Raw genomic sequence first — 12,394 nt, 5'->3', positions numbered from 1 at the left:
AAGATTGACCAAAATAAATGCATTTAAGCCTGCGGGGGTGGCTCAGTGGTTGAGCGTTGACCTGTGAACCAGGTCACTGCTGGATTCTTGGTTGCAGGCTGGATCTGGACTTGATCCCCAATAGGGGGCGTACAGGAGGCGACCGATCAATGATTTTCTCTCATCATTGATGTTTCTATCTCTCCCTCTTCCTCTCCCTTCCTCTCTGAAATCAGTAAAAATGTTTTGTTTTTTTAAAACGAAACCCTTTGAGGCACGTTCTGCTTTACAGATGGGATGATGAGAGGCAGATAGCGCAAGAAACTTGTTCAAGTTCCACAAGATCCGCAGAGAGGGTCGGTGAGCTTCCTGAGACCACACAGCAAGCGAGCGGCCCAGTCAGGAGCGAAGCCCACGCTTATCTCTCCCTGTCCTGCCCCGAAGACACTCCCTTCCTGCAGCCCAGGGGAGGTGCGAGGGGTCCCTGAGGAAGCAGGTGGGTGGGGGAGGGGAGAGAGAGCAGGCAGCAGGCCACGTCCGCAGCCAGGGGGGCTTCCGGGGGCTCCAGCATCGCCCCAGCGGCTGGTGCGATGACGCCAGTGCCTGCGTCAAGGGCGCGGGCGGTGCGGCACTGCGGCACTGCGGCACTGCGGTCCGCTCCACTGCCGCGCTCGGCGTCCGTGCCGCGGGAGCTCGGCGAGCGGTGCCGCCGACCGCTGCCGCCAACCTTTGTTCCTGCGCCAGGACCGCCGCCCGGAGCCACCGGCCGCAGCTGACAACCGGTGCCCGGGGTGCGCCATGAAGTCCTCTTGGCGCGGGGGTGGCTCCGGCGGCCGCTGGGGTGGCGGCTGGGGCGGAGGACGAGGCAGGGGAGGCTACGGCGGTGATGGAGGTGGCCAGGGCGGCAAGGGCAGCTACGGCTCGCGGGGCCGTACCTTCAGCCGGGGCCGCGGGCGCGGTGGCGGTGGCGGCGGCGGTGGAGGCGGCGACCGGGGCAGCTGGGACCGCAGCGGTGGCTGGGACCGTGGCGGCGGCGGCAGCAGCAGCGGCGGCGGCGGCGGCTGGGATCGCAGCGGCGGCTGGGACCGCGGTGGCAGTGGCGGTGGAGGCGGCGGTGGCGGCTACGGTGGCGGTGGCGGCGGCTACGGTGGCGGCGGCGGCGGTGGCTACGGCGGCGGTGGCGGTGGCGGCTACGGTGGCGGGCGGCGCGGTGGCAAGAACAAGAACCGCCGCAAGAAGGGGATGAGGATCGTGACGGTGGAGCCGCACCGGCACGAGGGCGTCTTCATCTACCGCGGCATGGAGGACGCGCTGGTCACGCTGAATATGGTGCCCGGCCAGTCGGTGTACGGCGAGCGGCGGGTCACGGTGAACGAGGGCGGCGCGAAGGTGGAGTACCGCACCTGGAACCCCTTCCGCTCCAAGCTGGCCGCGGCCATCCTGGGCGGGGTCGACCAGATCCACATCAAGCCCAAGTGCAAGGTGCTGTACCTGGGCGCCGCCTCGGGCACCACGGTCTCCCACGTCTCCGACATCATCGGCCCCGACGGCTTGGTCTACGCGGTCGAGTTCTCCCACCGCGCCGGCCGCGACTTGGTCAACGTCGCCAAGAGCCGCACCAACATCATCCCGGTCCTGGAAGATGCCCGGCACCCGCTCAAGTACCGCATGCTCGTGGGGATGGTGGATGTGATCTTCGCGGATGTGGCTCAGCCCGACCAGTCCCGCATCCTGGCTCTGAATGCCCACACCTTCCTGCGCAACGGGGGCCACTTTCTCATCTCCATCAAGGCCAACTGCATCGACTCCACCGCGTCGGCCGAGGCGGTGTTCGCTTCTGAGGTGAGGAAGCTGCAGCAGGAGAATTTGAAGCCCCAAGAGCAGCTGACCCTGGAGCCCTATGAGCGAGACCACGCCGTGGTGGTCGGCGTCTACCGGCCCCTCCGATCCAGTTCCAAGAGCCGCAGCAGCAAGTAGGGCCCAGCCGGGACTGTCCCTGAGAGATCTCCCCCCAGACCTTGCCGCATTCAGTGTTACCATGTCTGTGTTTTCTTTGTGTGCTGTTTTGCTCTCCTTCGCTTAATTATTAAATGGCATAAAGAAACGGTATCCACTTGTATCCCTGAGCGGACTGGGTTTTGCTGCAGAAACAGTCCCTACAATAGCTGGTGATGGGGCCCATCACTCCAATCAATCAGGGCAATGACTCCCCAGGGACTCACACATGCTTCCTCAACCCCTGGGGGGTGACGGCCGGGCAGGGAGAGCTGGGAATTGCTAATGAGCTTGTAAAGTCGCCCTTGGGACTGAGGGGCACTTCCTATACTTCGGCCAAGTCATAAGTCCCTCCAGGGAGGGGCGTTGGATATTGATAAACAGTCCTATAGCTTAACACACCCAGTCTGTCTTTCTCCCACCTCCCGCTGCTACCCTTTTCTTAGATTTCAAAACAGCAAAACAAGGTGGGGGGGAGGGGGGAGCAAGTGGATCCACCTCCCAGAGTCCCACTGTGAGGCATGACATACCCAAAGTGGCATCGCCAAGTGTTGAGAAACAACTGGAAAAATGACTCCCAGGAAGATCCCGTCTCTGAAGAGCATTTCCTGCAGACCCTGAGCCGCTGGACTCAGTGCATCTCATTATGGTTCTCACGCCAGGGAGAGTGAGCAATGCCTGGAGAGCTGGGCATGCTCCAAACGAGGCCTTAATAAGGCCTTTCATTTATTCATTCACTCACACATTTGAAAAATCCCCATTGCCGGTTGCCAAGGTGGTGGCCACGTAGTTGGGAGTGACTGCTCACTAATGCAGCGTTTGGAGAGTGGGTCCCACAGACCTGCTCGGGCAGAGATTGCGGTTAGTCTGTGTTTTCTGAGGACATACTTTTTGAACCAAAAAAAGAGAAGATAAATCAGATTTGTAACAAGGCAGCTACCCCTTCACTCCTCCCCCATCACACCCACACAGCTACGAAGTGGGGGTGGTGGGGGGAGCTACCATTCAGATTTGTTGGCCAGACTGATTCAGGAAGAAGAGGGTGAATGGAGTGCACATCAACAAAAACCCGAACCAGGCATTTCCACGGAGTGTGAACTCCTGCCCAGCCGGTGTGGCTCCGCGGTTGAGCGTTGACCCATGAACCAAGAGGTTGCCCGTTTGATTCCTAGTCAGGACACATGCCCGTGCCTCAGTACTGGGCATGCAGGAGGCAGCCGGTCAATGATTCTCTCTTATCATTGATGTTTTTATCTCTCTATCCCTCTCCCTCTAAAAATCAATAAAGGAAACAAACAAACAAACAAACAAAAACAAACAAACAAACCGGTCCTAATTAAAAAAAAAAAAGATAAAATGTAAAGTCTTCATTACAACCCTGCAAAGCAAGGATCCTTACTCCCACTTCACAGGTGAGAGACTGCAGTTCAGACAGATGATGGATGAGCTTTAGCTTAAGATGCCCCAGGTAAGGTCACAACCAGCGACCAGAATCACAGGAATCTGACTCCAAACCCTACGGCCTTTCCTTCCACGGAGCTCTATGCTGGCTCATTGGCTTTGAAAAACCCTCTCTCCAATCCTACGCTAATTAACTCATTGCTGGGTTGAAACCCGGCGGCTGGAGATCACTCCTAGGGCACAGGGCGATTCCTTTCTGAATCTCACAGGATCCCGCCCTTCCTCAGACGGCTCAGCCTGGGTTCTTTCTTACAGGTGTCTGTGGCCCAGGAGGGGGACAGAGCTTGGGGACCTGGCTTCTTTCTTCTGCATGAGCGCGCGCGCGCACACACACACACACACACACACACACACACAATTCAGTCATTGACGTGGGACCACATTGGACAAATGGCATGAAAACAACCAAAGAGTGTCTCTGCATTGCAGATGGATTCCTGGCCAATGGAACGACACGTAAGTACCAAGAGGAATATGGGAGTCAGGACTAAGGGATGTGGAAGGGAAGGTCCAGGCTGGAGGCCCCAGTGGGCAGCGAGGCCCAGGACACAGGTAGCAGTGACGCAGCGCCCCCCTCCCCCCACCTGCCCAGAGCCGAGGATGTGTGAGTTCCCAGGAGGCAGGAAATGGGGGTCGGGTCTCTAGGTGTCATAGGCTGCTCAGGCTGTCACAACAAAACACTGCAGTCTGCGTGGCTTCTGCAATAGACTTTTATTTCCTCCCAGTTCTGGAGGCTGCAAGTCCGAGGTGAAGGGGCCAGCAGGTGGTTCCTGGTGACGCCTTTCTCCTTTGCTGCAGGCTGCCTTCTCCCCGTGTCTTCCCGCGGCCTTTCTCTGTGTGCGCCCGGTGGGGGGTGGGGCGGAGAGAGCGATGGAGGGAGAGGGGAGGGGGGAAGGGAGAGAGGGGAAGAGATATCTCTGGTGTCTCTCTCCTATTTTTTCCCTTCTTATTTAATTTATGAGGATGACACTTGTTAACAAAATCCTACAGGTTTCAGGTGCACAATTCTGCAACACATCATCTGTACCCTGCATTGTGTGCCTAGCACCCCAAGGCAAGTCTCCCTCCATCACCATTTATCCCCCCTACACCCTCCTCCCCCTCCCCACCCTGTCTCTCATCTTCAGACCCTTATCAAATTAGGGCCCCACCCTTAGGATCTCACTGAACCTTAATGACCGCCTTAATGTGCCCATCTCCAAACACAGTCACATGGAGGGCTAGAGCCCGGGCATTTGAACTGCAGGCAACACAAGTCAGCCCACAACCTTAGGGCTGGATGGGAGCTTCCAGCTGCAGGAGCCGCCTCACCGGCTCGCCAGGCCTGGCGGAGGAACCGCTGTGCAACGTGAATTACCTGCACGGCGCCCTGCGTGCCGTTCCTCCTGTCTTTCCTCTCAGTGTCAACGTAAGGTAACAGGCAGCTGGGAACTGCGAGTTGGCGGAAAGGCCGGGGGTTGCGTTGGGGTGGCGAGGCGCTTAGCAGGCCTCCTGAGCGGTCTGCTTCCCACGAGGAGCTGGTGAACTCACTGTGAGTGTCAGAGGACAAGCAGCTGGGCAGGAGCAATCACTCCCACAGCAGGTGCGGGGGGCGGGGGCGGGGGTGGGGCGGGGGTGGGGGTGGGGGTGGGGGTGGGTGGAGGCTGGAGGCTGGTGCTCAGCCGCGGGAGCTGGGCCTCGGGCCCACAGCAGGCCGGCAAGGGGCCAGCGGGGAGCACGCAGGTCTGACCTCCCGCCCGGCCGCCCCCTGCCCAGCTGCCTCTGGGAGGAAGGGAAGGAGACTGGGGAGGGAGAAGCCCCAGGGAACGGACCTTTGTCCAAAGGAGACTGTTTGACACCAGCAGAAACCCCTTCCTTTAAATCAGCCGTTTGCCTCCCAGCTGCCGCTCTGCTACTGAGCAGCAGGCCGTGGCACGTCTGAGCCGCAGTGAGTACGCTTGGGTTCTTCCACATTCGTATTTATCAAGCACTTCTGTCCTAGACAGAGCGGGCTGAGCATTGCTCTGACTGTAACACGCATTGTTTTAAAGCTGAGAATGAGAACAAGCACCAGAGAAAACGAGACGCAGATGTTCGGCGTCATGCATTGCAGTGCAATGGCGTCCGAGCTCCCCTGACACTGGTGGGGCCTGCCTGTGCGTGGCCTGCGCCTCTCTCTCCCGTTCCCGGGCTGGCACACACCCTGGGAGGCCTCAGGAGCCGCGTTTGCAGACCCCCAGGCCTCAGGTCCCAGAGGAGTTTCCAACAGCCTCCTTCAAGCCACTGCTTGGACTAGCGTTGCCAATGGGCACCCATCCCCTCTCAGGAGGATGGCCTGGGGGAGACGAGGAAGCAGGGTTCCCATGGGCCTGAGGCTTGACCCACAAGCTGGGGATGTGGGCTTGTGGGGGGCATGGCAGTCGTTCCCTGTGGACTTCCTGCCGCTGGCACTGGGTTCAGGCAAGGTGGTGGAGCTGGAAAGAGGGCGATTTGGGATGTTGTCGAGCAGATTCTCTGTCTGTCTGTTAGTAAATGAAAATCAGATGCTCTAGGGAAGGCCTGGCTGCCGTGATGCTTAGAAGACTTAACAGGTGATTCTAATGTGCGTGCAGCTCCCCTCGCCCGCCCCCCGCCCCGTCTAAAATCCCGTGATTGGGAAAGGCAGACTTAGGACGTGCTTTGAATAACAGCTGAGCTTTTCTGCGGCCTGCTGGTACCCGGGGCCTCTGTGACGGCACAGATTCCAGAGGGTTGAGGCCTGTGCCCACACACAAGGCTGTTGACGTGTGTGTGGATGGTGCTGGTCAGAATGGTGCTGTGGAGGGCCTGCTGAGCCGGGGCGGGGCCGGGGTGGGGGCGGGGAGCGCGGGGCGGCCCGGGTCCGAGTGGCTCAGAGAGCAGGGAGCCAAACATGAGAGTCAGTGTTTACAGGTGGTCCCCGCTTACGGTGGTGCGATCTGGCGGCTTTCTGCCTTCACAGTGGCGCGTGCGGAGGCTGTGCATGTGCAGTGGAAACTGTCCTTCAGATTTAGAGTTTTGATCTTTTCTGGGGGGCTGGTGATCTGTGGGTGTGGTCCACTCCTGGGACGCTGGGCTGCGCACCCCCGGGCAGCCCGGGGGCGGGGGGGGGGGGTTATCCTGCAGGTGCTGGGTCGCTGGGGTTTTTGGACACTGTTTTGTGTTTTTCCTCCCAATTATGTCTACAAACGCCCGTCTGTGTGCCAGGCGCGTTCAGCCGTGTACGTGAACGGCGAGTACTCATGCGGCCATTGTGCTCTGCGCTTTCAGTGCGGTATTCAGCCAACACACAGGCTTTCACTGCTTTATTACACAGCGGCCTGTGTTCGATGCCTTTGCCCATCTGGGGGCCCATGTGAGGGCTCTGAGCACGTCTGAGGTGGGCCAGGCTCTTGGGTAGGTGAGGTGCATATTTTCAACTTCCGATGGGTTTATCAGGAGCCTCTGTACTGACTCTCATGGAATCTGCAAGAGGCTAAACTTGGCCCCCATTCTGCTTCTCCCACAGAATGGGGCCCCCTAGTCGAGGGTCAGGGTCATCGGAGCGCCCTGCGGGTCAGCTCACTGCGAGGGGCCCCGAACAAAAGGCTGTGGCATCCTATGGTCCTGAGTGGGTGGTTTGGGAGCGAGGGGGAAAGGCTGGGAGTGGGGGAGTTCTGAGCGCCGAGTCAGGGGGGAACAGGCATCTTCAGGGCCCCTCACTTTCCCTCCAGGAGGCAGAGGGGCCTGAAGGAGACCTCTGTCTGGGCCTCCGATAAGGAGACCTAGAAATGGTGGTGATGGACAGGAGCCAGGTGCCCTGAGCCCTGGACGGAGGCCCCCTTCAGAGACCACAGTGCGCCACCTGTGCCCCAGGCCTGGCGTGGGAAGGGCGGCCCCCACCCCCGGGAGGAGTGCCAGGGGGAGCCATTGTGAGCGCCTCCCTCCGTCAGGCCCGAGACATTGCATTGGAGCCGATTACACATGGTTATCGCCCCTTCCAGCCTCGACGTAGGGTTCCCAACACTTAAGTTGGTTTGAATGGGCTTTTCTGTCACTTGAGCAAAAAACACTCCTGTGTTTCTTTCCACAATCTTGCCTTTTTCCCTTTTATTTCTCATGTCTACCATTTTCAGTCCCTGGCGGCCACCAAGCCCCCCGTCGGCGACGGGTCCAGGGCCACTGTCCTTCAGGCACCTCTCCACCCCGGCCCGCACCTGAGCCTCTGCCTGAAAACATGACCAAGCGTCCTGGCTGCGTGCGGGAGCCGCCGTGCGAGGCAGTGTTCCAGCTCTGCCACGTGAGGAGTGTTGCTGAGGCAGAAACCAGAGGTGGTTTCTATGGAAACATTGTCGTTCTCACCTACTCATGTGATTTAAAAAAAAATGTTTTTATTGATTTCAGAGAGGAAGGGAGAGGGAGAGAGGTAGAAACAGCAATAGCGAGAGAGTCCATTGGCTGCCTCCTGCACGCCCCACACTGACTCAGCGCTCAGAGCTCCCCCACAGCCTTGCCCCCTCGCTCCCAAACCACCCACTCAGGACCCTAAGACGCCGCAGCCTTTTGTGTAGGGCCCCTCGCAGCGAGCTGACCCCCAGGGCGCTCAGGTGGCCCTGACCCTCGACTACAACTCAGGCATGCACTCTGACTGGGAATCGAACCCTGACCTCCTGGCCCATAGGTTGAGGCTCAACCACAGAGCTACGCCAGCTGGGCCTACTCATGTGATTTTTAACACAAATATTACTATTTGTAATCCTTTAAACAATAAAATAAAAAATAATAAAAACATTTTTATCGATTTCAGAGAGGAACGGAGAGATAGAAACATCAATGATGAGAGAGAATCATGGATCGGCTGCCTCCTGCAATGCCCCCCAATGGGGATCAAGCCCACAACCTGGGCGTGTGTCCTGACCCAGAATCGAATCCATGACCTCCTGGTTCATAAGTCAATGCTCAACCATCGAGCCACACTGGCCGGGCTATTCATGTGATTTTAATCTTCTCTCAACCCAACCTCCTTCCTCCCCCCTTATTTGCCCCCCTCACTGCCTTTAGAAACCCCAAATCCAACCCCACGAGGACTTCTAACGCCCTTGACACCACCTTTCATCACCCTTCAGCCCGCCTGCCTACATCCTCACTCCTTACCTGGCTAAGACTTCTTGGTCCATCATTAGTCACTTCCTTGCTTAACTCCTTGTCCCTCTGTCTTCATTTCTGCTCGCAAACTGGCCAGTTCCCTTCTGAGCCCACCCGTTTCTTGGAGTAAATTATTAAATGGAAACAAAGCTGCCAATCTGTGCTACTGACACTTCGTTTTCCAGCTTCTCCTACGACCAAGTTCATTGGCACATTACCTACCTTCGACGTTATCAGGTGCGTTGTAGGATTTTGTTCTTTCGTGGCATTCCATTTCTATCGGCTGGGACACCTGTACCAGGTGGGTTCTGCTGTGGTAACAAACCCCTAGTCTGTGCCTGAATGAAGGGTTTTCTCCCTCACAACACAGTGCCTTCATTATTTTGTGGGGGGTTGAGGGAGAGGGACCTCTGTTAATTTTAGTCACTTGGCAGGGGGGGTGGGGGCGCACGGAGCAGCACCGTCTTGAATGCCACTGGCTGTGAAGCTAGAGGGAAAAGCGGGCTCCAGAAAGTCTCGAGCAGATCACTTCCAGTCGCTAGGTATCCAGCACTAGTCAGATCAACCTGCTCAACCACAGGGAGCCAGGAAGTGCAGTCCTACTGTGTGTCTGAAAGGAGGAACTCTGATCCCTGCTGAACTTGAGTTGATGACCACAAGAGGTGGATTGCTAGCCAGCCTCATTCTGCATCTGGAGAGGCACATGGAATTTACAAAATTTGCCTGAAATCATATGCCTAGTAAGTCATATTTTTGAACCCATGCTCAAGAATACTTGCTTTAAAAAAATTTTAGGTATAATTAGCGCACACTATATTAGTTTCAGGTGTGCAACATGATTTGATTTTCAGAATACTTGCTGTTACCCACTACTCAACACCGCTTCTGAAGCTGTCAGCAATTATAGTTTTTTGTTCTTGTCATATAACTTAATTGTATTATAATGTGCTTAATGTGGTCTAATTTTTTAAAATTTATTGAGACGCTATGGTCTTGTACCTGATCAATTTTTATAAATGTTCCATGTGTGCTTGAGAGAATGAATGTTCTCTCTTATTGCTGGATGCAGAATGCACCATTATGTCCATTAGCTCAAGCTGATAACTGGTGTTCCCTTTTATTTTGCTGGTTGTTTGCTTGAACTGTCAGGAATTGAGAGACATTTTGAGCTCTCTCACTGTGACGGCAATCTCTAGGGCTTAGAAAACATACTGTAGGTAAATCTATACACAGAAAGCAGAGAGTAATTTCAGGGAGCTTGAAGCTGGGAGGGATGCGGCATTGTGAGATGAAAAAAAAAAGTGTACGCTGTATATGAAAATTCTAGAAAAGAGCAATTGAATCCAGTGACAGAAAGCAGATCAGCGGTTGCCAGGGAACAGGAGTAGGCAAGAAGTGACTAGGATGGAGGCCAGGGGGACTTTTTTTTTTTTTTTAAATGTTTTTATTGATTTCCGAGAGGAAGGGAAAGGGAGGGATAGAAACACCAATGAGAATCATTGCTCGGCTGCCTCCTGCACACCCCCTACTGGGATTGAGCTCACAACCTGGGCATGTGCCCTGACAGGGAATTGAACTGTGACCTCCTGGTTCCTGGGTGGACACTCAACCACTGAGCTACACTGGCCAGGCAAGAGGACTTTTTGTAATGATTAAAGTATTTTGGAGTGATGGTTATATAGGTGTATAAATTTATCAAACGTATTTATTTAAATGTTATTGTACTTAAGCCATACATCTATAAAGTTGAATATTAAAAATAAACAGGTCCCACACGGCCGAACCAGCCACTTCTTGGGGTCATGGGTCGACGCTCAACCACTGCCATGGAGCCACACTGGCTGGGCAATAAAAATAGGTTAAAATTATTTTTTTTAGAGAGAGGGACAGATAGAAATATTGATGAGAAACATCATTGATCGGCTGCTCCTGCAGGCCCCCTACTGGGGAATGAGCCCACAACCTGAGCATGTGCCCTGAGCATGTGCCCTCTTGGTTCATGGGTCGATGCTAAACTACTCAGCTGGCTGGGCAAAACATGTTTGAAAAATAAAAATAAACAGGCCCCAAACCAAATGTTAACAAAAAACAACAATAGTGTAGTTACAAATTCAATAAAACGTTGTTAAGCATTAAAACAATTGTCCTGAGCAGGTGTTCTAGGGAATGTGAAAGCATAGGGTGTCAGGGGTTTTTATTCACACACACACTCCCACATAATATGTCCTGACTTACCTTTTTCCAGGATCAGGGCCGTGAATTTTCTGAAAGGCATGTTTGATATGATAAAAATGATTATTTTCGCAAAGACATCAGGGTGGCTGACTCCAAACTGTTGCTTGCTAGAGGAAAATGAGTCAATGGGGTCTTCACCCCCTAACACGCCCTTTGTGGCTCTGCCAACCTGTTACTATTTCTAGAGACGTGGTTCCTGTTTAGAGCCCTGACCGGAAATACGCACTCCCTCTCCCAAATGCCCAGTCAACGGCCCTTCTGGGTGTGCGGGGAACCTGAGAGAAACTTGAACAAGTACCAACTTTTATGTGAAGGAGGAGAGAAGGACAAGCCAGGTTTTCTAAGTTTATTTTCGGGGAAAAAACACCACCACCCCAACAAAACTTTATAGACACTCAAAATCCAAAAATAAGAATTTATGGTGTTTACCACAGGAGGTGATCAAGACTTTAGATGCTGAAACACTAACAATGTTTGCTCAAAAATTGTTTTCAAAATTTACTGGGTCTGGCCTGGCCAGTGTGGTTCAGTGGTTGAGCATCAACCTATGCACCAGGAGGTCACAGTTCAATTCCAGGTCAGGGAACATGCCCAGGTTGCAGACTCGATCCCCAGCGGGCAGTGGGGGAGATACAGGAGGCAGCCAGTTGATGTCTCTCTCTCTTTCCCTCTATCAGTGAAAACATATTTTAAAAAACACACATACTTGGTCTGTGTATAGAATACAGTACAACTCCCTTTCCCCTCCCTGAATGTTTACTTTGTAGCCTTGAACTGCTTTTGTTCTTCATAGCTTATTTCCAATTGCTCCTATACTTCCACACCTCAAATCTATTATTTCCACTCCAAATTCATCATTTTCTCCCTCAGTCGCTGTCTCCATTTTCAGCCTAGTTCCCGTTTACTGGATTTTTTTTTTTTAAACAGGCAAGTTATGTACTTCACGTTTCCAACCATTCCTATGTGCCTGCAGTCAATTTTCCAACTTCATTCCTCACATATTAAGAAAGGTCATCAAAGCCTTTCTCTCCGCCCCCCCTCTTACTTGAATCTAACAGGCATTGCCTATTAAAGATAAATGAAGTCCTGGTTTCGAGGAAACATGTATGAAATACCCTTCTGAGTTGTGTGATACAAAGTGCCATGAGCATCCCGCACCTCTCCCGTGGAGCACGTCTAAGTGCGAAGGAACTGTGTTGAGCACACTCACTTCTGAGTGGGGTAGCATGGCCTCCATTAAAGGAAAAGCAGAACTTTTTACGTATTAATTAATACGCATCTTAGATCCCAAGGTTTGCCTCTCTGAAGAACATTTGCGCTTTCTAATGTTGTAGAGGAAGGTGATGATCATCTTTGTTACCTCTTAGATGGCAGAACGGAGAGGGAGCACTTTGTCTACAATGAGTTCACTCGGCACACATTGATTGATTGGCTGAGCGCCTTCTCTGCCACGCACGGGGACGCAGAGGTGAGCAGTCTGCCCAAAGTGCTTGCCCCCAGAGTGTACATCCTGCTGCAGCTGATTCCAGTTAAACCCGACATTTAACCAGAATGCGAATGTGGGAGCACAGTGTGTACAATAAGGAATTAATACAAAGACGCG

General features: G+C 54.1%; 1 protein-coding gene across 1 annotated transcript; it reads left to right on the top strand.

Moving 5' to 3' along the window:
- The first annotated feature begins 589 nt into the window (after positions 1-589).
- On the top strand, positions 590-2,088 carry FBLL1 (fibrillarin like 1). Its single transcript, XM_080672341.1, has one exon. The coding sequence runs from the start codon at positions 778-780 to the stop codon at positions 1,954-1,956; it is 1,179 nt and encodes a 392-aa protein (XP_080528467.1). The 5' UTR covers positions 590-777; the 3' UTR covers positions 1,957-2,088.
- The last annotated feature ends 10,306 nt before the right edge of the window (positions 2,089-12,394 follow it).

Source organism: Plecotus auritus, assembly GCF_963455305.1.
Source record: "Plecotus auritus genome assembly, chromosome: 6".
NCBI classification, from domain to species: domain Eukaryota; kingdom Metazoa; phylum Chordata; class Mammalia; order Chiroptera; family Vespertilionidae; genus Plecotus; species Plecotus auritus.
This window is presented reverse-complemented; position numbering and strand designations above follow the sequence as displayed.